Below are 27,991 nucleotides of genomic sequence, written 5' to 3' on the forward strand. Positions count from 1 at the left end.
GGAAAGTTTTGTTATCTATTGGAACAAGGTTCCCTCTTTTGTTTTTCAACATTCTCTTGACTATTTTCATGAATTTTATTTCAAGATGAACTTTACGTAAGGGAACTTGTATCCCAGACCCTTGTGGCATTGTAAGTAGCTTCTGAATGGTGCCTCTCTCATGGACCTCTTTGTGTTTCTCTGGCCAGAGTCCTTTGAACTAGGCTGGTGATCCTAAAGCTTGGGCTTCTCCATCTCTTTCCAGTCCACATGTTTGGAACATGTGTTTTGTTTTTTTCTTTTTCGGAAACTATAGGACATCCTTCTTTTAGTCTCTAAAGACCCAAGAGAAGTTAAACCTTAAAGCTTTTGTTTTATCTATTTCTGTGTAGCCAATTACCGCCAAATTTAGCAGTTTAAAACAATACATGCTTACCATCTCATAGTTTCTGAAGGTCAGGAATCAAGGGCACCTTAGCTGGGTTGCTCTGATTTAGAGTTTCCCATGAGGTGGTTGTCAGAATGTTGGCAGGGCTGGAGTCAGCTGAAAGCTTGCCTGTGCTAGAGGCTCCGCTTCCAAGCTCACTCACATGGCTGTTGGCAAGAGGCGTCAGTTCCTCACCACAGGAGCCTCTTCATAAGGCTGCTCAGGATATGCCACCTGGCTTCTCTCATAGTGAGTGAGCTGAGAGACCACAACAGATGCTGCAGTATCTCTTATAGCCTATCTCAGAAGTGGCATACCATTACTTGTAACATACTCTTTGGTTTATACATTCTGTGATACGGAGAGGGAGGCAGCTAGACAAGGGTGTGAATACCAAGAGGTAGAGATTATTGGGGGGCAACTTGGAGGCTGGCTGCGAAAGTCTTTGTTGGTAAATCTTGTGGGTTTTTTTGGTTTTGTTTTTTTTTTTTTTTTTAGTTAAAACATGCTTCAAAATTGAGAAATTATGAAAGGTGTGTGATGACAAGTCTTCCACCCCGACCCCTAGTTACCCAGTTCCCTTTCTTCCAGCCAACAATTATTTTTAACGTCTTTATTATACTTCCAGGGGGATTTTATACTGATACAAGGAAATGTACTTAATATTTTTCCTCTTTTAACATGAATGATAGTATGCTGTACAGCTATTTTGCATCTGGCTTTCTTCACTTAATAATATAGCTTAAAAATGGTTCCGAATTGGTGCATAATCATTTCCTTACCTTCTACAGCTGCATAGTATTTCACAGGGGTGTTGTAGCATGGTTTACTTACCGATTTTCCTATTTTTTGGTTATTCTAATTTTTGACTATTACAGTAACAATATGGATCATGTCCCGTGTGTGAGTAATATCCATGAAGTCAGTTCATGGAAGTAGAATTGCTGGTTCAAACATTAGGTGCAGTTATAGTTTTCACGGATAATTACCAAATTGCCCTCCCCATGGATTGCACCGGTTTTCTTGGCAGCAGTATATGAGAATATCTATTTGCACATACTCTTACCTACACAGAGTATATATCAAACCTTTGAATCTTTGCTACTTTGACAGACAATTATATCTGTGTGGTTTTAATTTGAATTCTTCTTATGAGTGAAATTGAACTTCTTTTCATATATTTAAGAGCCATTTGTATTTCCTTTGCTGTGGTCTGTTCATATTCTGTGCCTATTTGTCTGCTAGTGTTTTCCTTAGTGATCTGTAGGAACTCACTGTTAGAAATTTAGTCTTTTTTGGGGGGTAGGGGGAAGTACTTAATATATTTTACATATTTTTTAATATATAGGGTTATTATATGTTTTACTTTTTATTGTTTTGAAACAATACAGTATCAAACTTTGAAAAAAGTTGCAAGTGCAGTACTACAAACTTTTTTTAGTGGCAGTTGAGAGTAAGTTGCTGACATGATGCTTCATCATCCCTATTTAGTGTGTATTCCCTTCAGATACAAACATTCCACAAAGCATTCTACGTAATCATAGTACAGCCTTCAGAATCGTGAAACTAATACTAATGGTTTTATTATCATGCCTAGCAGTCTCTCTGCTTCTTTGACCCTAAAGGAGAGGAGCACACACTCTGGAGGTAGACTCCCTGGGTTCAAATTCCAGCTCTGGGCCCGGTGTGGTAGCTCACGCCTGTAATCCCAGCACTTTGGGAGGCCAAGGCGATGGATCACCTGAGGTCAGGAGTTTGAGACCAGCTTGGCCAACATGGCAAAACCCCATCTCTACTAAAAATACAAAAAATTAGCCGGGCGTGGTGGCATGTACCTGTAGTCTTAGCTACTCGGGAGGCTGAGGCAGGAGAATCGATTGAACCTGGGAGGCGAAGATTGCAGTGAACCAAGATTGCGTCACTGTACTCCAGCCTGGGCAACAAGAGCCAAACTCCATCTCAAAAAAATAAATAAATAAATAAATAAAAATTCCAGCTCTGCCACTCACTAGTTGTAGGTCTTTTGGCAAGTCACTCAATCCTACTATGCCTCAATTTCCTTATCTCTTACAAAGGATGTAATAATCATGCCTCCTTTGTAGATCATTGTGAAGATTAGATGGTTAATGCTTAGAATAGTGGTTGGTACAATGTGAAAGCCATATCGATGTTCCTATCATAATAATGTTATTGGATGAAGAATAGTTGGTAAGATTAAGTTTTAATGTTTTCTAGTAGCCATGGATGAGGTTATCAGAGTTCATAGACTACAATGTAAACTACAAATTGTTCAGCTAATCCAGGATATACTTTTGTTTTTCTCTTTTTAGATTCCAGAATGACTACTATCTTGACTTACCCCTTTAAAAATCTTCCCACTACATCAAAATGGGCCCTCAGATTTTGTAAGTTTATTATTATTTTTTTATTTTTAGAGATTGGATTTGGATTTATAAACATCTTGCACAGATACTGAATGGTATTGCTTTTTGTAAACAGTTTATTTTGTTTTCCAGCCATAAGACCTCTGAGCTGTTCCTCCCAGCTACGAGCTGCCCCAGGTACAGTAACTTGTAAAATAAACATTTCTGATTTAAATGTTAGATTCCAGATTCTGTAGTTTGTGAACTCTGAATAAAAACCAAAACTAGGCCGGGCGCGGTGGCTCACGCTTGTAATCCCAGCACTTTGGGAGGCCAAGGCAGGCGGATCACGAGGTCAGGAGATCGAGACCACGGTGAAACCCCGTCTCTACTAAAAATACAAAAAAATTAGCCAGGCGTGGTGGCGGGCGCCTGTAGTCCCAGCTACTCGGAGAGGCTGAGGCAGGAGAATGGCGTGAACCCGGGAGGCGGAGCTTGCAGTGAGCCGAGATTGCGCCACTGCACTCCAGCCTGGGCGACAGAGCGAGACTCCGTCTCAAAAAAAAAAAAAAAACAAAAAAAACCCAAAACTAATTTGCTAATTCTCCCCTTTTTATGAGCAACATGAACATCTCTGTTGCCTTCAGATTAAAAAATTATAGGGCCAATCAGTAATGATACTACATTATTTAGGATTAGGCTTGAGGATGTTGATGGGAGGCTCTTTTCTGGGATTTGAACCTGCTGGAGTCATGGAAGTTCCATAAACCTCTCTGGTCAGTTTATTTATCCTCTTGCTGTCCGTCCTGGAGATGAATGGCATACAAATGCTCTTGAGACCTGCTATGGAACCAAAAGTTAACTTTTTAAATTTGCAATTTGTGAAATGCTTCTCTATTGATGAATATCTTCTTCTCCTATGTGCAAGAGGGCCCATTCCTGAAATAGAAGTGATTAGGAACTAGTTAATAACAGAAAGTTGTTTAGTTAATATGAAATGAAAGAGTAAGGAAATGTGTTGATTTTATATGGTCATTTACACCCTTAGTAAACGCAATGAATTAGGCTTCTTTATTGCAGATTTTTGTAGAATCTGCTGTAGGTTTGTATCTTCACTGGCTAGTGCTAAAAACACCCTGACAAATTCTTAACATTTTTCTCCTTGCCTAGATTCTGTATTGACCCATGCCTTTGATTTTGGTTTTATTGTGGTATTTCTACCTGTATAATAACTTAATAGAAAAAATACCTTCCAGGCTGGGTGTGGGAGCTCATGCCTGTAATCCCAGCACTTTGGGAGGCTGAGGCAGGTGGATGACCTGAGGTCAGGAGTTTGAGACCAGCTTGGTCAACATGGCGAAACCCCATCTCTACTAAAAATACAAAAATTAGCTGGGCGTGGTAGCATACGCCTGTAGTCCCAGCTACTTGGGAGGCTGAGACACGAGAATCTTTGAATCCAGGAGGCAGAGCTTGCAGTGAGCCGAGATCACACCACTGCACTCCAGCCTGGGTGACAGAGTGAGACTCCAGCTCCAAAAAAAAAAAAAAAAAAAAAAAAAGAAAGAAACAATCCTGGGATTTGGTTCCCAGGATTCATAAGACCTGTACTCTCTTCCAGCTATACCTCTTTCTGGTCAGTGTGGCCTTGAACTGGTCACTTTACTTCCCTGTGCTTGGTTTCTTCATCTAAGAAAGAAATATTTAATAAGTCTAGTCTTGTCAGCCTCATATAGTTATGAAATATCTCAAAGTACTTTAAAAACTATAAATTCACTATAAGTACAAGATGGTATTTTTCTATTATTGCCTAATCCCAACTAGAGAAGTTTCATGTTGTCATATAACAAATATATTTCCTGCGGCCTTTACATTCTAACTGGAATATAGGTTTGTAGTAGCCCCATAAATAATTCCTGTCTGTCTTGTTTTGCCTTTTACCTAATTCTAATGTTGACCCAGGTCTTTGCTTTGCAAAGTCACACAAATAGACCTGATCCTTGCCAAGTGGGAGAAGGTCATTCTGAATACCAGCAGAGGAAACCATGTATCTGGCTGGTGTTTAAACTATTCCTTATATTGCTCTGTAACTGTTTCTGATGTTTATGTCTCCCCAACTGTATTGTAAGCCCTGTGAGTCTTTAACATTTTGGTATCCCCAGTGTGTAACATGGTGTTCCGCAAATGTAACACAGTGTCCCACAAATAACTTGCATTAACGCTGATGATGATAGTGGTCCCAGAAGGCACGTGATAAAACAATGGGAAGTGGCCAGCTGATTTGAGGGAGGAAGCAGTCATGTGCCTGTGCTGAGCAGGTTTTAGGTTGCAGTAATTTTTTTTTGTTTTAACTGGCATTCTGGTTTGAAGATTACAGTAATTTTATAACTAATTCCTCTTGAAGCTCGTGTGAATATCTCTTCTTGACAGAGCTGTTAAGATGAAGGAATTAAAATAGAGGGGTACAGAATTTATGGATGTTTTTAGTCATCTGATGGATTGGAAATGTGTCTGATGGAAATTTTGACTGATTTGATGGTATGTCTATGTATAGATGTCTATCTCTGTGTGTGTGTATATATATACACACACATGTGTATAATAGTTGTATAATATATGACACTTTTATTATCTTCTTTGATTTTAATTGTTTTTAAAGAGTATAGAATGTATATCAGTCAGCCATTGAATTGTAGGTTTTGGAGTTGGTCAGAGCCTTTGAGGTCATCTAGTTGAGCTCTAATATTTGCAAATAAGAAAATCGTGGCAGAGTAGGCCTACAACCCAGATATTTTAGCTCCCAATTCAGATTCTTATAATTCATTACTGCTGTGTGCCCAGAGCACTGTAGAATATGTAAAATGGAGCTGTATTATCTTGCCCTTGAGCAAATTTTGATGTGCTTAGGAGCAGTGTGCACATGAGGCAGAACGAGAGTCCTTAGGTGACTATTGAGTACATAATTGGCCATTATTAGAAAGGGGTCATATGGTAGTTGCCTGCTATGGCCTCAATCAATCCTCTCGTAAATGTGCTAATGGCTCTGTTTTCTCTAATCCTTTTTCTTATTTCTTTATAAGTGTTGAAAATAATGGGTTCATGTACCCAATTGCCTTGTGATCCTGGGAAGGCTAAGAGCTCCCCTTCTTTTTTTTTTGAGATGGAGTCTTGCGCTGTCGCCCAGGCTAGAGTGCAGTGGCACGATCTCGGCTCACTGCAAGCTCTGTCTCCCGGGTTCACGCCATTCTCCTGCCTCAGCCTCTCGAGTAGCTGGGACTACAGGTGCCCGCCACCACACCTGGCTAATTTTTTGTACTTTTAGTAGAGATGGGGTGTCAGCGTGTTAGCCAGGATGGTCTCGATCTCCTGACCTCGTGATCTGCCCACCTCGGCCTCCCAAAGTGTTGGGATTACAGGCGTGAGCCACCACGCCCGGCCAAGAGCTCCCCTTCTAATGCTGCTTGCCTAAGACAGGGTCCCATAACTGTAGTATATCCATTGTCTTCTTCCCAGTTTATTGGGGGAGGGGGCTCAGGAAAAACCTCTGTCTCCTCTGTGGCACCTTTACCCAGTAATGGCGGGGCTAAGGAAGGAGGAGGTGGTAAGGTAGGTGATGGTTCGTCTTCCCTTCTCTTTTTAGGCTCTTCTGTGTAGAGCAGGGCCAAAGCAGCCCTAACTAAGGCCCACAACGTTAAAGATGTTACTGGGACCTGTTGCCCTTGTGCATGATGTCATTTAAGATTTCTTCCCACTTCTGGCCGGGCGTGGTGGCTCACGCCTGTAATCCCAGCACTTTGGGAGGCCGAGGCAGGCGGATCACGAGGTCAAGAGATGGAGACCATCCTGGCTAACACGGTGAAACCCTGTCTCTACTAAAAATACAAAAAATTAGCTGGGAGTGGTGGTGGGCGTCTGTAGTCCCAGCTACTCAGGAGGCTGAGGCAGGAGAATGCTGTGAACCCTGAAGGTGGAGCTTGCAGTGAGCCGAGATCGTGCCACTGTACTCTAGCCTGGGGACAGAGTGAGACTCTGTCTCAAAAAAAAAAAAAAAGATTTCTTCCGACTTGTTCCCAGAGCTCTAGGTCTAGTGTGCCTTCTTCTGGGAACCATGGGTTATGGAAAACAACAGTTGGCATTAGGTCCCTTAATTGAGCCTCCGAAACGGAGGCTCTGCTAGCTTCAAGCAGCTGTTTCAATACTTTTAGATACTGTAACTGTTGAGCTGATAACTCATGTCCCATTGTTACGGGTGGGCCTTTGTTCTTAGAGCTCCCAAGATGGGGCAGGCTGCTCCCAAGATGGCAGCAAGCCTTTTTTTCTCTGACCTGAGGCTCTTGGCCTCATGGATTCCAAGGAATGGAACCTCGGGCCATGTGGTGTTATAGCTCTATTAGAAGCCATGGGTCATGGAAGAGAATCGTGGAACCCAGCGACTAGTGTTCAGCTCGATTAGGACAAACCTGGGCACTTAGCCGCACAGAAACAATGGCGAGCCTCTAGCCCAAACGGGAATGGCACTGGGTGCCTCGTTGGATCAGAAACGCAACGGACACCCTGCCGGATCCGGAGGGGTGGAAGTCAACAGTGGGTCTGCGACGGCAGCAAACAGCGGGTCTGCGACGGTGGCGTACAGCAGTTATGGACGGTGAGCGAAAGCTCAGCTCTAGCCTGAACAAACACGGACCAGAAGAGTGTGCAGTTGCAAGATTTAATAGAGTGAAAACAGAGCTCCTCTACAAGGGGAGGGGATCCAAAGGGGGTTGCCCCTCCCTGCTCAAATGCCTGGGGTTTATATCCCAATCATTGTCCCTCCCCCTGTGCTCTCAGATGATAGATGATTTGACTATTTCTTTACCTCCTGCTTTTAACCTAATTGGTATTTTAGTGAGCCTTCTTTACTACCTGATTGGTCGGGTGTGAGCTGAGTTACAAGCCCCGTGTTTAAAGGTGGGTGCAGTCTCCTTCCCCAGCTAGGCTTAGGAATTCTTAGTCAGCCTAGGAAATCCAGCTAGTCCTGTCTCTCACCGTGATGAAACCCTAGCTTGAACATCATGTCCCATGGTGAAACCCTGCTTGAAAATCCCCTCGAACTTGGAAATCCTGAGCAGGCACCAATTACTTACTTCACTTTCATTTTCAAGGGTTCTGTTGTGATCCATTGCAGCATGCCTCACACGGGGCACCACCTGCCAGGTCTGTCCTGCAGACCCTGGCCAACTGACAGATGAAATGAGTACTCAGACACAGGTATGCAGTGTAAGAGCAGCTAGGGGTCTGCCTGGCTCTAGTGGCCAAAGTGCAGCAGCCCCGAGAAGCTGAAGCTCCTTGCTCTTATTCAGTGTAGGCACAATGATGAAAGCCTGAAGCAAACACAATCTGTGGGTAATTAACATTTATTTCTCCCCTTCTAGGAATGTCTTGCATGGACGATCAAAGATCAGCTCCTGGTCAACATAAATAAGCTAGTTTAAGATACATTCCCCTACACTCCCTTGTACCTACTCCTTGCCCTCTGCCTCAGGGTTATAGAATAGCTGCCTTCAGCTGTTCTCTCCCCAGGGCTCTGCAGAACCTTCTGACCTTTTAGAAGGCCTGCACCTTTCCCTATAGTTTCTCCCACCACTCCAACTGATCTCCTACATATAATAATGAATATTTTTTAAATGTGCCTTGTAGAGTTAATTACTTTATAATATGCTAAATTGTTTGGAATGGCCAGTGTGCCCTAGAGGTTGCCCAGAGGTTTAGAGGCAGGAACCATCAGTAACTGTAGTTATCAGGGAAGGCTTTACTAGGAGGTAGAATGTGAAAGAGGCCCAAGAGACAGGTAAGAATTAGATGGGCAAAAAAGGGGCCAGGCAGATGGGAGGTCCATAAGTAAAGGCAAGGAGGCTGACCTGAGCAAAGCTGTAAAGGACTGGGGGCTGGCTCATCTTGTTCTATTTTGAGAAGTAGTGGAAAATACTTAAGGTGGAACCGAATAAAACAGGCTATTTGTTAGAAGAGTTAAGAATTTGAATTTTATCTGAAAGTGTATAAAAGGAATATATGGTCAGTTTTTTGTTTTGTTTTGTTTTGTTTTGTTTTCGAGACAGAGTCTTGCTCTGTCACCCAGGCTGGAGTGCAGTGGCACGACATCAGCTTATGGCAACCTCCACCTCCTGGGTTCAAGCCATTCTCCTGCCTCAGCCTCCCCAGTAGCTGGGACTATAGGAGCGTACCACTGTGCCCAGCTAATTTTTGTATTTTTAGTAGAGACGGGGTTTCACCATGTTGGCCAGGCTGGTCTTGAACTCCCGACCTCAAATGATCTGCCCGCCTCAGCCTCCCAAAGTGGTGAGATTATAGGTGTGAGCCACCACGCCTGGCTTGGTTAGTTTTTAAAATGTGCAGTGACATGATGGTGTGCCATTCGACCTGTCACCTGCAAGGTCAGTCATGAATAGTCTGCAAATCTTCAAATTTAGTGGCCTGTTTTCTGTCTACTGAAATAAGGATTCTCCTTGAGGACCGATGCATTTGACCATCTTGTTCTCCTTGACACTCTCCTGCCTTTGATCTTGTGTACCGTTCTCTCTTGATTCTCCTACTACCTCTCAAGTTACTGTTTGTCTCGCATCTTCCCTCAGCCTTCTCATTGTAGGGACATCACAAAGCTAAGGATTTTTTGGTGTAGTAAAGGATCCTCAAGTTAAGGATGAGAAGGTTTGTGTGTACTACAGCTGGAAAGGCATTAGGAACCAAGCAAGCAGCTCTAGGGGCCATCTACTTTGTCTCACGCACCACATGGTATGTCCCTTTCCTGGTCTTTCTGCTTCTATCATTCTTCATTCTGGCTGGCTTATTTGCGCACTTATGGTTTACAAACTCTGGCTTACGAATGACGTCAATTTACCATCAACCTGGTTCTTCCTCATGGCATCTTTTCAGCTTCAACTAATTGGCATTTCTTTCCATGCTTCTTTGCCTAGAAAGAGAATCTGACCAGCACAGCTGATCACTTGTAGGTAGATGACACTGGTTTCTGGTTGGCTCCTATATGAATGGATCATTGGTGAGTCCAGTAGCCACTCTGAATCTAATCAGCTTTTATATTGATTTAGGGATGTGCCTATGGCTTCCCCTTTGGCAGGGACTGTAAGCAGGGCAACTCCCTTTACAGGGGCCTGTGGGATGTCCAAAACAACAACAACAACACAACAAACACCCCCCCCACATCCAAACAAACAAAAAAAGTATCTTTTGTTGTTAAAGAGGAAATAGGAAATTTAAAAATAAAAGAAATAGAGGGGGCTGTGGGAGAACAGGCATTGCAGGATACATCTCTGCTTTCCTTCTGTATTCTAAGCTTCAATATTTCATGACTTTCTAATCTACACTCATTTCTCTTCAGAGGTTTTGCTTTGCATCTTCTAGCTAACTGTGGAATTAACATATCCACCTGGTTGTCTCTCTGTCACCTCAAAGTTAGCAAGTTTAAAAATGAGACCGGAGGCCGGGCGCAGTGGCTCATGCCTGTAATCCCAGCACTTTGGGAGGCCGAGGTGGGCGGATCACCTGAGGTTGGGAGTTCGAGACCAGCCTGACTAACATGGAGAAACCTCATCTCTACTAAAAATACAAAATTAGCCGGGTGTGGTGGTGCATGCCTGTAATCCCAGCTTCTCGGGGGGCTGAGGCAGGAGAATCGCTTGAACCCGGGAGGCGGAGGTTGCAGTGAGCCGAGATCGTGCCATTGCACTCCAGCCTGGGCAACAAGAGCAAAACTCCGTCTCAAAAAAAAAAAAAATGAGACCGGGCGCAGTGGCTTACGCCTGTAATCCCAACACTTTGGGAAGCCAAGGCAGGCAGATCACTTGAGGTCAGGAGTTCAAGACCAGTCTGGCAAACAAGGTGAAAGCCCATCTTTACTAAAAATATGAAAACTAGCCAGGTGTGGTGGCGTGTGCCTGTAATCCCAACTGCTTGGGAGGCTGAGGCAGGAGAATCGCTTGAATCTGGGAAGTGGAGGTTGCAGTTAGCCGAGATCATGCCACAGCACTCCAGCCTTGGTGACACAGCAAGGCATCGTCTCAAAAAAAAAAAAAAAAAAAAAAAAATTAAGTCCCCTTTTTTTTCCAAAACCAGTTCTCACTTTGTTTCGGGTACCTAGGTATTCTTAGTCTTTAAGATTCCTTTATAATCCTGTTTTCCTCTTTCCTTTCTTTCTATATCTGATTGGTTGCCAACATACCTTGTTTTCTTTTATAAACTTCCTCTTTACTCATGTTGATACTGCCTTTATCCTGGCCTTTTGTGCCACATACTTGGGTTTGCCACAGTTTCTTCGCTTACCTCCTTGTTGCCTTTATCTCCTTCACCAGCAGCACATCTCCATGAATGCTGCCAGCATCATCTTTATGCCCTATTTTATCATGACTATTAACTCTCACTAATATTTCTTTAAAGTTGGTTGTAGATGTTTACTATAAAGATTTCTCTGTGACATTAACAGATATGGTAAGGTCGTGGTTGACATTGTATTCCCAATAATTTCGAATTTTTTTCTATCTCTGATAATGAAGGAATAATGATAGAGTAGGTAAATTCCAACATTAACAAAAACAAGAAAATAATGAACTAGATTTTGATATATTAACGTGGAATATTCTTCCAGCTATATTGTTAAGCCAATAAAGTATACATAATGTACAAGTATATGCATGTAAATGCACTAAAAAATGATTTGAAAGTATATACACCAAATAAACAGACTTTACCTCTCAGAAGAAAATAGTGTGGTAGGCAAAGGCATAAAGAGGGAACTTTAGTTTTTACTCTCCATAGTTTAGTATTATTTACTTTTTTAAAAAAACCATAGGCACATATTTATATTTTATTCTTTAAGAAACCTAAAGGAAGTTTGCTTTTTTGAGATTAAAAAGTATTTAGGCATGTAGATTTTTGCAGAATAGCAAGTCACCAACCAAGAGCCCCTTATTTCCACATAGAAAGGTAAGAACATCAAGCTATGTGAAGAGTGAACAGTATCAATCATTGCAACTTCTAATATTAAGGGTAGATCTGCGTGTAAATTTGGTTACTTCTAATGAAATAGGTCGTCAAACACTTAGTAAAAATGAACTATTTCATTAATGGCATAAATTCCCTCATCATTGGATATAAGCTTTGTTTATCTTAAATATTATTTAGAAACTTACAAATGCTAGTCAATTTCTTAGCCTTTTAAAAAAAATGTGGTTTAGTAAATGGCAAATGCAGGTTGGCATTAATGATGTAGTAATTCTTAGAATGACTATCTTAAAAAATGTAAAAGTAGGCCGGGCACGGTGGCTCACATCTGTAATCCCAGCAGTTTGGGAGGCTGAGGCGGGCAGATCACCTGAGGTCAGGAGTTTGAGACCAGCCTGGCCAACATGGTGAAACCCTATCTCTACGAAAATACAAAAATTAGCCGGGCATGATGGCAGGTGCCTGTAATCCCAGCTACTCTGGAGGTTGAGGCAGCAGAATTGCTTGAATCCGGGAGGCAGAGGTTGCAGTGAGCTGAGATCGCACCATTGCACTCCAGCCTGCGTGACAGAGCGAGACTCCATCTTAAAAAAAAATAAAAAAAAAAAGTAAAAGTCATCAGACTTTATATATTTTATTTAGTAGTTTGTTTTTTTTTTAACTTTGTCTTAAAGCTGTCCAGACCAAAACGAAGAAGACGTTAGCCAAATCCAATATAAGGAATGTTGTGGTGGTGGATGGTGTTCGCACTCCGTTTTTGCTGTCCGGCACTTCGTAAGTATGACATGATCATATTATTTTTTTTCCTTCTTTTAAGACACTTTCAAAAGTGGTATCACCCAGTAGGTAATAATATTGTTAGTGGACTAATATTTGGATAGCAGTCCCATGAAATTAATATAGAATAAGTCAAGACAGTGGTGAAATAATATGGCAACATTTGTTTTTTATCCTCATGAATAAGCCTAGTGTAGTTGTACTTGAAATAGCTCTATTTTGAAAGCCTAGAGGTCCAGATAGCTTGCTTCCAACAGAGCTGTCCTTTCCTTTTCTGGAGACAAGTACATTGTCCCTGTTTCTCCTCAGAAGTTTGAGTGCTGAAGATGTGGGCCATGGACATTCTGAAGGGGCTATATAATCCACTGGTTTGGCCTCCTGGAAATTATTAAAATTGGAGTTGATAGGGCTGGTCCAAACCCCCAGCATAGCACACCCCAAGTGTATGGGACCAGAATGGTCCTAGACCAGCTCCAGAATTCCCTAGATCCAAATTGCTCTTCTCCTTGGCCTTTTATGCTGCTTTTCTGTCCCCGAGTGAAGGTTAGTCTATCCAAAATCTGATAATGGACTTTGATAACAAAGTTTAAACTTTTCATTCTATTCTGTTTAGATGGTTTTAATGTTTATATTTTGAATAGGTAGTTGCCAGCTTTAAAAAAATGCTGCGGAATGTTAGGCATCTGTTAAAAAGAATGAGACCTATCTTTATATACTGATATGGAAGACCTAAGATCTTGAAGATATGTTAAGTGTAAAAAGCAAGGTGCAGGCTGGGTGCAGTGGCTCACATCTGTAATCCCAGCACTTTGGGAGGCCAAGGCAAGAGGATTACTTGAGCCCAGGAGTTCAAGACCAGCCTGGATAACATAGCAAGACCTTGTCTCTGCAGAAAATAAAAAATATTAGCTGGGCATGATGGTACATACCTGTAGTCCCAGCTACTTAGGAGGCTGAGGTGGGAGGATCACTTGAGCCTGGGAGGTCAAGGCTGCAGTGAGCCGTGATCATGCTACTACCTACACTCTAGCCTGGGTGACAGAGCAAGACCCTATCTCAAAAAAAAAAAAAAGGCAAGGTGCACAGTATTGTGTGTAATGTGCAATGACTTAATGAAAGATACGTGTGTGTGTGTGTGTGTGTGTATACACACACAACAAAGGTTCATTTTTAAACAGATGGTTTGGGACCTCCAAATATATTTTCTTACAGAAGTAATGGTATAAGTTGGCCGGGCACGTGGCTCATGCCTGTAATCCCAGCACTTTGGGAGGCCAAGATGAGTGGATCACTTGAGGCCAGGAGTTCATGGCAAAACCCTGTCTCTACTAAAAATACAAATATTAGCTGGGTGTGGTGGTATGCACCTGTAGTCCCAGCTACTCGAGACGCTAAGGCATGAGAATCTCATGAACCCAAGGGGTGGAGGTTGCAGTGAGCCGAGATCATGCCACTGTACTCCAGCCTGGGCAACAGAGCGAGACCATGTTTCAAAAAAAAAAAAAAAAAAGAAGTAATGCTGTAAGTAAATGGTAGTGACGTTTCTTTATTCATCCTATTTTATCAATATAGTAATCCACTTAACAATGTTTCTATAATCTCTTTCCTGTACTGACACAACAGTAAAAGTAAGAATCAGAAGGCTTTAGAAGCAGGAAGAAGATGGTGTCTTCCTTTTACTCAGCAGCAATAAAATAGAAAAAGTTCCATCAAGACATGAAAGTTCTTGGCTAGGAAGACTTTTTTGTAGGGATCATGTATATATTATGTAGGTGTTTGATACGAACTGTTTTACTAGCTGCTAAAAAATACAAACAGGCCAGGTTCAGTGGCTCACACCTGTAATCCTAGCACTTTGGGAGGCCAAGGCAGGTGGATCACCTGAGGTTAGGAGTTTGAGACCAGCCTGGCCAATACGGCAAAACCCCATCTCTACTAAAAATACAAAAATTAGCTGGGTGTGGTGGTGCATGCCTGTAGTCCCAGCTACTTGGGAGGCTGAGGCAGGAGAATCGCTTGAACCTGGGAGGTGGAGGTTGCAATGAGCTGAGATTGTGCCACTGTACTCCAGCCTGGGCGACAGAGCAAGACTCCATCTCAAAAAAAAAAAACAAAAACACCCAAACATACTCAACTGTTTAATTTACTTTTATTAAACATTTGATGATTAGTATTTGCATGAAGTTTAATTTGAGGTATTTACCAAACTAGCATAGGGTTGTTCCTTTCTTTGTTGTGTATTGTGTTTTAGTTTAATTCAAGATTCTGGTTCATGAGCAATCTAGTGGTACAGAGAAGAGAAAAACATTGAGTAATGTAAGAAATGATAATGAATAGGGAAGAAAGAATCAAAAGTATTTTAAGGCAATATTCATGTAAAGAACAAAAGTCACTAAAAAATAACATTAGAGGCCAGGTGCAGTGGCTCACACCTATAATTCCAGTGCTTTGGTAGGCCGAGGCAGGAGGATCGTTTGAGGCCAGGAGTTTGAGACCGGCTTGAGCAACATATGAGCAACATAACTAGATACCTACCCACACCCCCTCCTCAACCCCTACCTCCCAGTCCTATTTCTACAAAAAAAGAAAAAAAAAAGAGTGTTTTAATTGACCAGGTATGGTGGTGCATGCTCCTAGTCCCAGCTACTTGGGAGGCTGGGTCGGGAGGATTGCTTGAGCCTAGGAGCTTGAGGCTGCAGTGGGCTATGATAGTATATGAGCTATGCTATTGCACTTCAACCTGGGCGACAGAGCCAGACTTTGTCTCTTAAAAAAAAATTAATAATAATAACACGGAGGGAAAATTTATAAGAACAACAATTTTTACATTATTGATGTTAGGATTGAAGTGCCAAATGAGTCTTCTGTAATAGAAGATCATTTTCTAAGTGGAAAAAGTCTTTTTCTGTTTAATTTGCAGAAACGTTGCTTTCAACTTGAGTGTTATTTGGAAGGCCAGGTTCTTATGGGTAGGGGCATTTGGGAAGCACTCCTGGGAATAGACTCTAGCAGTGGAGTTCAGAAGTCTGTCAATCATTCAGGTACAGGAGTGTGAGAGTATGAGAATAAAGATTGTGAATGATAAATTGGCTGGGTGCAGTGGCTCACGTTTGTAATCCCAGCACTTTGGGAGGCCGAGGTGGGCGGATCACCTGAGGTCAGGTGTTTGAGACCAGCCTGGCCAACATGGCAAGACCCCATCTCTACTAAAAATACAAAAATTAGCCAGGCATGGTGGCGTGCGCCTGTAATCCCAGCTACTTGGGAGGCTGAGGTGGGAGGATATCTTGAGCCCAGGAGGCACGTTGCACCACTGCACTTCAGCCTTGGTGACGGAGTGGGACTCTCTCAAAAAAAAAAAAAAAAAAAAAAAGAAAGGATTGCAAATTGCAAATGATAAATAATTTATGGCTTAGGCATTAGGCATTTTCAAATTGACACATGACTTTTCCCCAAATAATTCTGTCCTAAATTTGAGGAAACTGGATTTACCTATGAAAAATTTGGAAAACTACTCATGGTTCTTCTGTGATTCTAAGTGAAAATGACAGTAAAAATATTTTAGACTTTTTAAGTTTTAATTTTCAGGAACTTGAAGAATGAATCTTCTTATTTAATCCAATGATTAAATCTCTGACTTAAAAATAAAGAGAATTTATTTTTGATCTTTAAACAAACAAATAAATAAATAGAGTTCATACCCAGATCTTGGTTTCTAAATAGCATTCTTCAATACAAAGATCCAGAGCTCCTTTGAAGAATGATTAGGGCTGAGCGAGAAAAAAGACAGGATGAGCAAGGAGACCTTGTAGTGCCAGAAAGCAAAGAAGTACTTAAAAAAAAGGGGGAGTTCAGGGGGTCATGTCAAAAAGACACAGGTCTGACCTGCAGGAGCTACCAGTCACCAAAACTGCAATGATTTGAGCAATAAAATAAATTTGCAATAGTATTGGAACATAACCCAAAGAATTAAACAAATGCTTATGAGTCTAATCTGATACAAATAAATGAATAAATAAATACATTTTGGGAGGCCAAGGTGAGTGGATCACTTGAGGTCAAGAGTTCGAGACCAGCGTGGCCAACATGGTGAAACCCCCTTCTCTACTAAAAATACAAAAATTAGCTGGGTGTGGTGGCGGGCGCCTGTAATCCTAGCTACTCAGGAGGCTGAGGCAGGAGAATCGTTTGAACCCGGGAGGTGGAAGTTGCAGTGAGCCAAGATTGTGCCACTGCACTCCAGCCTGGGCAACAGAGTGAGACTCTGTCTCAAAAAAAAAAAAAAAAAAAAAAAAAGAGTAAATAAATGAGAAAGAAGGTACAAGTCTTACTTATAGAAGAATTTTGATTAATAAATATAGGAGGACTTTGTACAGTGGTTCACACGTGTAATCCCAGCGCTTTGGGAGGCTGAGGTAGGAGGATTGCTTGAGGCCAGGAGTTCGAGACTGGCATGGACAAAGTGAGACTCCATCTCTGCAAAAACTAAAAATGAAAAATTAGCTGGGTGTGGTAGCAGACACCTGTAGTCCTACCTACAAGGGAGGCCGAAGTGGGAGGATCGCTTGAGCCCATGAGTTTGAGGCTGCAGTGACCTGTGATTGCACCACTGCATTCCAGTCTGAGTGACAGAGTGAGACCCTGTCTCAAAAAATAAAAATAAATAAAATAAAGAATGAGAAAAATAAATAACCGTTAGAATACTACATAATACTTGCTGCAAGATCTACAAATGAATGCTAAAATTAGGTGAAATGTTAAGAAGAAACAATATTTGCATAATCTCAGAGAATCTCCCCTAAAATATTTATCAATTACGACATATGTCAGCAAAGTTTGTGTTATTCCTGCCACTGGAAGGTGGAACTTAATTCTTCCCTTGGAATGTGGGCTAGACTTAGTGACTCACTTCTAACAAATTGAGTTAAGAAGGGAAAAAATAGTAACTTTACAGTGGAGTAAACTGGCAGATGTCACTTGACCCAAATCATCACGTTAACATCACTCGTAGTAAGTCATGTTGATATCACGTGCCCCCGGTATGAAGCTAAGAGAAATACAGTTTACCTCTGTGATATTCTTCCCCTAAATCCATAACCCCCATCTTCAAAAGTGTTAGGGTCATGAAAGACAAGGAAGACTGAGAAACTGTCACAAATTGGAGGAGACTAAGGAGGCATGACAACTAAATGCAACATGGTATCTTGGATTGAATCCTGGAACAGAAAAAGGACATTAGTGGAACAACTGGTGAGACTCAGATAGTTAGTAGCTTAGTGAATAGTATTGTGCCAATGTTCATTTCTTAGTTTTAATAAGTATATCATGGTTATGTAAGATGTCTGTATTAGAAAAAGCAGGGGAAGGCTGGGCGCGGTGGCTCACGTCTGTAATCCCAGCACTTTGGGAGGCCAAGGTGGGCAAATCACCTGAGGTCAGGAGTTCAAGACCAGCCTGGCCAACATGGTGAAACCCCATCTCTACTAAAAATACACAAAAATCAACTGGGCATGGTGGTGGGCACCTGTAATCCCAGCTGTTCGGGAGGCTGAGGTAGGAGAATTGCTTGAACCCAGGAGATGGAGGTTGCAGTGAGCTGAGATTGTGCCATTGCACTTCAGCTTGGGCAACAAGAGCGAAACTCCGTCTCAAAAAAAAAAAAAAAAATAGCAGGGGGAAAAAAGGAACTCTGCTCTCTTTTTCCAATTCTCATTTATGTGTTTAGACAGGGTCTTGCTTTGCTGCCCAGACTGGAGTGCAGTGACGTGATCCTAGCAGCCTCAAATTCATGGCCTTAAGCAGTCTTCTCACCTCAGCCTCCCAATTAGCTAGGACTACAGATCCATGCCACCACGCCTGGCTAATTTTTAATATTCTTTGTAGAGACAGGGTCTTGCTTGCTATGTTCCCCAGGCTGGTCTTGAACTCCTGGCCTCAAGTAGTCATATCACCTCAGCCTCCCAAAGTGTTGGGATTCTAGGTATGAGCCACCATGCTCGGACTCTTTCCAATTCTTTGGTAAATCTCAAGTTACTTAAAAGCAAAAAGTTTCTTCAAAAGTCCTAATACATCACCTATAGACCTGTAGGCATTACAAAATAAATAAATAATATACTTTTAAAATAAAATGTTTAAAGGAAAAGAGACCTTAAAGGTGGGGCTTCACTTTAAAGAAAATTTAGTGTATATTATGCTGAACATTAAGGTGTTGGACAACATTTTTGTTTGATTCTTAGCAAGCTCAGGAGGAGTTAAGGCTTGCTAGATTTTTAAGGATGACAAATAGCGAAGTCACACATTCTTCATTTGAAATGATGGATTGCCTTGGATAGTGAAGTTAAGTGTGTTTGTAGCAGCATGTGTTAGATGATCTCTGGGTAGTTCAAAGAGAGTGAAAATTTTTCATTGAAGCCATAGGGTTTTGGTTTAAATTATTTGTTTTCTTTCCCCAGATATAAAGACCTGATGCCACATGATTTGGCTAGAGCAGCACTTACGTAAGTAAATGCAGTTTCATTTCCGTTCTTATTTCATTAAAGGCACTTTCTCCAGTTTTTACACATAAAGTAGTGATTTGTTCTTATTTTAGCCATCCGTACTACACAAATTTAAGCAGCTTATGAATATCGTCAGTCTTTATTTTGCAGGCCTAACAGTGTCTTAGCATGACAGTATATTTTAACGCTACCTTAGCTAGCCACAGGACTCGATTGATCAGCCTAAACACAATACATATATTTGATGATTGCCTTAGGAACTTGTATAAGGGTACTTGAACAGATTATATAGATATTTACCTAGAAAGAGGCCTAAAAGACACCTGAAGATTCATGTGCAAACCAAGTAAAAATGTAAAATTAGATGTAGTTAAATAAGATTGGGCTGGATGAATAATTTGGTGAGAGTCATTAAATGTGTTGCTGTTTCTGGGATGAAATAACACGTAAGGCATTATCTCATTCATTTTCCACTGACACTTTGCCTTTGTGTCTTCAACCAGCCACAGTTCTTAGTTTGGAGAAACCCTTCAGTTGACGTTTCTGTCCATTCTGTTTTTTTTTTTTTCTTCTCTTCCTGCAATACCTCAAGCATGAGTGAAAGAGCAGTTGTTTCTGTTTCCTTATTATTAGTTTCCTCTGTCTAATTGTATAATCATTATTTCCATTTTCCCTTTGTTGTACAGAAGCCATACTTTAGAATCTTCTCTTAATAATGGTTTTGTGGTTGCTAAATGTACCGATCCTTTCTCAGTCCTCTGTCTCTACTTTATAGCACTTGACACTGTAAGCTGTACTCACCTGTCTTCTGTTGACTTCTTAGTAGTATGCCTTTATGATTTTTCTTCTGTATCCTGACTGATTCTTCTCTACCTTTTTTTTTTTTTTTTGAGATGGAGTCTCGCTCTGTCACCCAGGCTGGAGCGCAGTGGCGCGATCTCGGCTCACTGCAAGCTCCGCCTCCCGGGTTCACGCCATTCTCCTGCCTCAGCCTCCCGACTAGCTGGGACTACGGGCGCCCGCCACTTCGCCCGGCTAATTTTTTTTTGTATTTTTAGTGGAGGCGGGGTTTCACCGTGTTAGCCAGGATGGTCTCGATCTCCTGACCTCGTGATCCGCCCGCCTTGGCCTCCCAAAGTGTTGGGATTACAGGTGTGAGCCACCGCGCCCGGCCCACATTGCTTTTATGAGCTGTAACACTCACCGCGAAGGTCTGCAGCCTCACTTCTGAAGCCAGCGAGACCACGAACCCACCAGAAGGAAGAAACTCCGAACACATCCGAACATCAGAAGGAACGAACAACCCCAGACGCGCCACCTTAGGAGCTGTAACACTCACCGCGAGGGTCCGCGGCTTCATTCTTGAAGTCAGGAGACCAAGAACCCACCAATTCCGGACACACCAGCACTTTGGGAGGCCAAGGCTGGTGGATCACTTGCAGTCAGGAGTCCGAGACCAGCCTGGCTAACATGGTGAAACCCTATTTCTACTAAAAATACAAAAATAAGCCAGGCATCATGGTGGGCGCTTGTAGCCCCAGCTACTCGGGAGCCTGAGGCGGGAGAACCGCTTAAACCCAGGAGGTGGAGGTTGCAGTGAGCCGAGATTGTGCCAGTACTCTCCATCCAGCCTGGGTGAAAGAGCAAGATTCTTATCTCAAAAAAAAAAAAAAAAAAAAAAAAAGAAAGAAACCAAGTCTGGGTTCGGGGAGTGCTCATTCCTACTGGAGAGTTATTGTGTCTAGTTTCTATTCATGGGCACAACTAGAATATATGTATTATTTCAATCATTTGTTGATATTTCAAACTAAAATTTAACATACCCAGGACTTTACTTCTTTTTTTTTAATTTATTTTTTTAATAGTCTTAAGGGAGACTTTGCTTTATCTCTTTGATTGAATATTTGTCTTTTTCACTGAAAACTTTGGTTTCTACTAACATTAATTAACATTAATTTGTAGGTTTCTTATCTATTCTATTCCAAATTATTTTTTATTCTCTTAACTTCTCATTACCAATTGAACATCAAATGTTGACTTTTAAAAATCACTCTTTTTCATTCATTTCTTCTTTGAGAAGGTGCTAAATGCTTGTCAAATTAAAGAAAAGATACAGTCTCTGTCCTTTTAAATTCAAGGCTAACCTTTTTCAAGGAGCGCAGTGTTTTGTGTGATGATCTCTGGCACTGCCTTGATGTGTGAAATGTTTCTTTGCTTTGGATTTCTGCTTCCAGGGGTTTGTTGCATCGGACCAGTGTCCCTAAGGAAGTAGTTGATTATATCATCTTTGGCACAGTTATTCAGGAAGTGAAAACAAGCAATGTGGCTAGAGAAGTGAGTAAAACAAACTTTATGTTGTTTAAAGAGTGATAGGAGAATCACTTTGAATTTCAATTAATACAAGTTACTTTATAAAAGCCTTTAAAATCTATTCGGTTACATTTGACCTAAAATGTGATTTTACAGCTTGGGTAATGTGTTATTTAATATGTAAAAGAATTCTAATATAAATCAATATACACTATATTAGTGTATATTCATACTTTACTGTAAATCAAATAAATTATTTGAGCTGGTTTAGGACATTGTCTCTTCTGTTAGGAAAATAGAGATCAGCAAAGTGTGATTGATAGTATTTTTAGTAGTGTTAGCTATCACGGCCTCCAATTAATTTAAAATTTCAACATGTTGCAGAGCACTAATTTCATAACTTGACTTTTGTTAGCTGGAAGTAGCCTTGCTTACTCATTTGTTCCCATCAACCAGATGGCACGTAAGGCAGTTTGGCTTTTTAAAAACTATTTCACAGGCGTTTACTTTTGCCCTAGTTGGCATAGCTCCATGTAGTGTCGATTGGGCAACTAAGATAATGACAGGCCTTGGAACTTCTAGGATGTGTCCTACAGGCAAATCCAAACACATCTTCTGGGCTGTGTTTTGATTTAAAAGCGATTGTTTGGATAAAGTTGGCACCAAAAGCACATTTCATTGTACTCAGCATTTTCCCTAGTTCTGGTCTGTGCTTGCCATATTGTTGAGTTCAGTGTCACTGTCAACTGAGAGACAAGGGCAAATGAGCAGGACTGAAAGTATTTGTACTGTTCCACCTCTGTACCTGGCAGAAATGTTAAAACTGCCAAAGGCCTGGCATGACTGAAGCCTACAAAGATAACTGTGTGCTCTTAAGGGGCAGGAAGGAATTAACAATAGGAAGAGATTTTATTTCCCCTCTGAAATTTTTTGTTTTTCCTTGAACCTTGACATTTCTGAATGTTTCAAATATGATAATTTCATGAGTACATCAAGCTGCTCATAATACATTTTCAACTTTTATCTTCTGAAAATAACCAAGTGACTTTTATAAGAGCACTTAAGATGTAAATAGTAAATTATTTTGCTGTTTTCTCCTCTTGCTCAGCTTTTTATCCCATCCTTTATCCCTTCTCCTCCTCCTCAAAAAAAAATTAAATAAAAATAAATGTTTCCATTTTCTCTGTAATTCAGTTTTTTTTCCTAAAACTAAAGCCGTAATGTTTTTCTCTGAAATTTTTCCTGGAAATTTTACATCCATATGCAGATCTCAGCTATTGATTGACAGGAGGTAGATTCCCTCTGCCTGCCCTGTACTAATACCAGTTATGTTGTGCTCCAGGTAATTTTTGCAGTGTCTGCAGGGAAAGATTGGGTTGAGTGGATACATTATGAGAATGTCACTTTAAAGCTGTATTGCAACTTAAAAGCTAACATAATTTCCAGCCAAAGAATTTCTTAGGCCTTATTGCCTGTATTAATAATGTTAATATACAGTCCTAAAAGGCTTCTGGTGTTCCCATGGACCTGACTTTGTTGAAAGGTTCAGCATATTTTCCTGTTCTCCAACTTACAGACATCTTCCTCCTTTTCCCTTAGTGCCCTGAGAGCCATTCAAACTTTCAATAGAAGTGTGTGGACAAGGGTCACCAATAGCCACCTCTATTTAAAGCTCCTTCCATCCTGAGAGTCATCTAGAGCCAAGGGCAACACATATTAGAAAGGCCCTTGTGAGAATCAAGCCATTGCGACCTAAGTGCCCCTTTTACACTTGCCCCGCTGCAGAGCTCTTCCCTCCTCCCCCCCCGAGATACTTGCATCTCTCTTCCTTTCGGATTGGTTTACGCTGGGAGGCTGATGCACAGGGTGCCCGGCAGAAGTTCTCAACAAAGTAGGTTGGGCATTTAGTATCAAGCCTACCTGGAAAGACCAGAATGAGATCATGTTGCAGTACATCACTGTAACACATTTCTGTTTCTATAGATTATGGTAAATAGCATAAAAGTAAGTAAGTATAAAGGTAAAAATCAGTTAAGAGACATTGAGTCTCTAATTGAGATTTTGGAAACATTTATTTTACTAAATTATAGGAGAGTTTGTGTTCTGAGGATAATTAAATAGTTTCAGGAAAAGACTACTAAAAATGAATTCTCTATAATGGGATCCAGTATTTCATAGTAAATAGTGTGTGGGTGTGCATGTGGGAGGAAATCTGGAAGCTTTATTTCTAAAGTAAAACTTTAGTATTATAAAAATAAGTATTTTATAATCACACCTATGCATTAATTATTTACATAAACAAAAATGGAATCAGACATTGATTGGTTTTTGACAGTATAATTTCCCCCAATAAATAGTATAATAAAATTATAGATGTCCTCATTTCGTGTTTGACTTTCACTGTGCCATTGTAATAGAGGCCATTTTTACAAGATTAATAATGACCTCAGTTTTTCTTAAAGCCACTCAGATGACAAATTATTCTCTTTGTATCACGTATTATGCCATCATCCTGGCCACTTGTTAGTTGGTCTGACCCTTATTTGTTCACAGACTCACTTGTAACTCAGGCAGTTCTCCAGTTTCTTTCATTGAGTTGAGCTTCTGTATAGTTGGCAAGTTTTCCAGTTCATCTTTGCATTGGGTCTGCAGTGTGCTATCTGAAGTATCAGATGGTCAGTAAGAGAAACCAGCTGGCATTGAGCAATAAGATAGGTGTAAAGCAGACAGGGTCTTGAGTGAGAACTCTGTTTATGAAGGGTCAGTTCTTTAGAAATCATTTTCATGTTTAATCACTTTTGCTTTGCTGCTAAGCTTTGTGACTGATCATGAGACCTGATAACACATATTGTGAGGACTCCACCCCATAATATATTTCATCATCATTCCAGGAACTGTCTTTAATAGGTTCCTTTAAGTATATTTGAACATTAAACAAGTTAAAATCAAATTATATATTGATATCCTTGAAGGCCCTGAGCAAAGCATTGATGAGAAATTAGGTGAGTTAGAAGAGTATTACAGCCTCGTGTCTGCACTAGAAACCAGCCATCAGGAATTTTGCATATACCTGTCAATTAATGGCAAGATTAAATATTAGTAAACCATTTCTGTGATGGACTTAACTTGATTTTAAATATTGCTCTGGAGAATGTTAAACTGAAACCCTTTCCCAGATGACCATGAAGATTAGTGCTCAAAGCATCATTTACATGATGCCCTTCCCTTATAGTGATCATTTCATTCACTGTATTTCCTGAAGGCTGCCCTTGGAGCTGGCTTCTCTGACAAGACTCCTGCTCACACTGTCACCATGGCTTGTATCTCTGCCAACCAAGCCATGACCACAGGTATGTTTAAATGGAAGCAGACAGTACATGTTAATTATCCTCCTTTGTCTTTTACTTGATTATAAAAATGTACTTTTTTTTAAAGACAGAACCTCACTCTGTCACTCAGGCTGGAGTGCAGTGGTACCATCATAGCTCACTGCAGGCTCAAACTCTTGAGCTCAAGAGATCCTCCTGCCTTAGGATCCCAAGTAGCTGGGTCTACAGGTGCTCCACCACACCCAGCTAATTTTTAAATTTTTGTGGAGACGGGATCTTGCCATGTTGCCCAGGCTGGTCTTAAACCTCTGGCCTCAAGTGATCCTTCTACCTCAACCTCCAAAGTGCTGGGATTACAGGTGTGAGCCACCATCCTCGTCCCAAAAATTCCTCTTAACAGAAGTAAAAGATTAGCACAGATCTCTATACTTGTGTTTTTTAAAAAGTAAGGTCAGGTTTAAAATTGGGGTTTCTAACCGTAGTTAACCTCTTTTTTTGCTCTCCATACCTGAGGAACATTACCACTGGTGTGGTTCCTCCATGAATAATGTGGCTGGCTGCAGCAGCGATTATCAACTGGAGGAGTGTATCTCTAGGAAGGTACTTCAGCATCTGAGGCATGAGTAAATAGTTTACAACCTGCCAGGCATTCAACCTAGGTGCTTCAGATATGATATTTTCCCACAAAGATACGGTCTTCCTTCCTTCACCACTACCATACTTGTAAATCATTGCTTTAGATGGCACAGCTCTTTCCTTCACTTTCTCCTTACATCCTTGGCATTTTATAAATCATTGAAAACCCCCCTAACAAACTTTAGCAAAATTGTGGGATATTTTGTAGCATCAGCTCTTAATGTGAAGAGACAAGCCTGAGAGATTTAGTAATCACGTGCTCATCTAGTAACATCAAGGCCCAGGTGGGCACCCCACCTCATGTGTGGCGGGGAATGATGCCCGTGACTGGGGGCGTTCGCCACTCTAGGCAGCATGTGACCAACTCCTGGTTAGAGAAACAGAATACTGGCCAGTGGCCATAAGGAGAGAGGGGGCCTGCCTTACATTTCAACAGCTGGAATTTCTCTGCTTTGTAGCAGAAGTTAACATTCTCTTTATAGGATAAAAAATCTTTATTAAAACTAAAGCTGGGAGCATATAAATATGCAAGATGTTCTGGTTTGGAATTTGATTTGTTCAAGAGTTGGTCCAATGGATATTCCTAGAAGTTGATGTCCATATGGCAGGAATGAAACTTGTTTTTCTCTAACGTGTTGAATGTGTTTTTAGTCATTTAAGAAAATTAGCTTAATTCTTCTGAAAAGTTGAAAACTTTAATTACAGATGTTGTACAAAGCTGATAACTGTCATTCAGCTTTTTAATCAAGAAGCTTAAATTGGAATGGTATGTTATTTTCTGTAAAAGATATTCATAAAGTATAACCTGTGCCCTGTAGGTGTTGGCTTGATTGCTTCTGGCCAGTGTGATGTGATCGTGGCAGGTGGTGTTGAGTTGATGTCCGATGTCCCTATTCGTCACTCAAGGAAAATGAGAAAACTGATGCTTGATCTCAATAAGGCCAAATCTATGGGCCAGCGACTGTCTTTAATCTCTAAATTCCGATTTAATTTCCTAGCACCTGAGGTAAGGCTTGTGTTTGCAGGGCATCCACTGTAGAGATTTAGAATTAGGTATGGCAGTGTGGACTCTGCTATGCTGTAATAGGTGTAGATTCTGTAGTTACAGGAAAGGGTTAATTATTTGGTCAAGATGAAAAAAAAGATAGTGGTTAGAAGACTTTAATTTGTGAGCCCTCTTTAGAGATCCTCTGCTCACAAAGAGCTTCCCTTGTCTTGGTCTTGATTGATTAATGGTAAACAAATAGATTTTAACTTTTCCAAATAACACAGAACAATCCTAGGTGTTAGAATAACACCTGTTAACAGTGTACCTGCTCCTTGGATATCTCCTTTCCCAGCTCCCTGCAGTTGCTGAGTTCTCCACCAGTGAGACCATGGGCCACTCTGCAGACCGACTGGCCGCTGCCTTTGCTGTTTCTCGGCTGGAACAGGATGAATACGCACTGCGCTCTCACAGTCTAGCCAAGAAGGCACAGGATGAAGGACTCCTTTCTGATGTGGTACCCTTCAAAGTACCAGGTGAAATGAAATGCTTCATGACACTTATTAGGGAGTTCTGAATTGCTCCTAAAACTCAAAAAAACCCCAAGTGATTTTTCAATAAGTATGTTCTGTTTCCGAAGTATTCAGCCTTTATTCTTAAATATGGACACAAATTTTGATTTATGTTGTAACAATAGGTTAACATTTTTTAAAGTTTCTGTAAGAGTGTCCTTTTAAGATCTGAGCACTAATCTCAGCACTTTGGGAGGCTGAGGCAGGAGGATTGCTTGAGGCCAGGAGTTCAAGACCAGCCTGGTCAACAGAGTGAGACTTCATCTCTAATTAAAAAAAAAAAAAGAAAAACAAACAGAGTCTCCTTTTAGATCTTGCTGATATATTTTAGTTCTTACATACATGCCTGTTTTTAAAATTCCTGAATCGTCTCTGTATAGAATAGCCAACTGTGAATGAATGTCTTAAGAAAATAGAATGTCCTATTTTTAGTAAAGCATTTAGATGATTTCCCAATTGTCTTTTAAGACTTTAGTTTAAAATTTGATAATATGATAATTATAAAACACTTTCCTTCTAGTGAATAGGTAAGGTTTATATTTCATTTGTTTTTGTAATTTTTAAAGCATATTTCTCTGGAGAAGATATATAAGGCTTGTAGTTCCATAGACTTAAAAAAATTCATTTTTTTATAGGAAAAGATACAGTTACCAAAGATAATGGCATTCGTCCTTCCTCACTGGAGCAGATGGCCAAACTAAAACCTGCATTCATCAAACCCTACGGCACAGTGACAGCTGCAAATTCTTCTTTCTTGGTAACTATCAATGCTATTTGTATTTAGTAGTGACTTTTCTATTTCTGTACTCTCTGTAGAAAAGCCTAATATAATTTTTTGTGTGTGTTACGAATAGAGGGTTAAAAATATAGTTATTCATTTTAATGTGAAAGTGGAGTCATTAAAAAAAAAAAATAGAATCATGGTTTTAAGGCCTGAGGAGTCACCTAATCCAGCCACCATTCTGCTACAAAAGCTCTTCCCTTCAGGCACTTAACCAGTCAAAAAACTTCTATTGCTTATGGTGGGCCCTGGAAATGAAAAGAATAGACAATTGCAATATAGTGAGATGCTGTGATGGCTGTAAGCATAGGCTTAGGCTTAGG

At 40.8% G+C, this 27,991-nt stretch overlaps 1 protein-coding gene across 3 annotated transcripts in view; it reads left to right on the top strand.

Annotated features, from left to right (window-relative positions):
- Positions 1–27,991, top strand: part of HADHB (hydroxyacyl-CoA dehydrogenase trifunctional multienzyme complex subunit beta) — a 44,916-nt gene that overhangs the window by 6,623 nt on the left and 10,302 nt on the right. For all 3 annotated transcript variants that reach the window (XM_032172457.2, XM_058426776.1, XM_058426777.1), the window contains exons 2-10: positions 2,737–2,811; positions 2,923–2,967; positions 12,456–12,555; positions 19,011–19,055; positions 21,290–21,389; positions 24,628–24,715; positions 26,149–26,336; positions 26,671–26,851; positions 27,523–27,644. In XM_032172457.2, the coding sequence (XP_032028348.1) occupies positions 2,745–2,811; positions 2,923–2,967; positions 12,456–12,555; positions 19,011–19,055; positions 21,290–21,389; positions 24,628–24,715; positions 26,149–26,336; positions 26,671–26,851; positions 27,523–27,644 (936 nt within the window). In that variant the 5' untranslated portion in view covers positions 2,737–2,744. The remainder of the gene's footprint in view (positions 1–2,736; positions 2,812–2,922; positions 2,968–12,455; positions 12,556–19,010; positions 19,056–21,289; positions 21,390–24,627; positions 24,716–26,148; positions 26,337–26,670; positions 26,852–27,522; positions 27,645–27,991) is intronic.

This window comes from Hylobates moloch, unplaced genomic scaffold (assembly GCF_009828535.3).
Source record: "Hylobates moloch isolate HMO894 unplaced genomic scaffold, HMol_V3 SCAFFOLD_13, whole genome shotgun sequence".
Classification (NCBI taxonomy): domain Eukaryota; kingdom Metazoa; phylum Chordata; class Mammalia; order Primates; family Hylobatidae; genus Hylobates; species Hylobates moloch.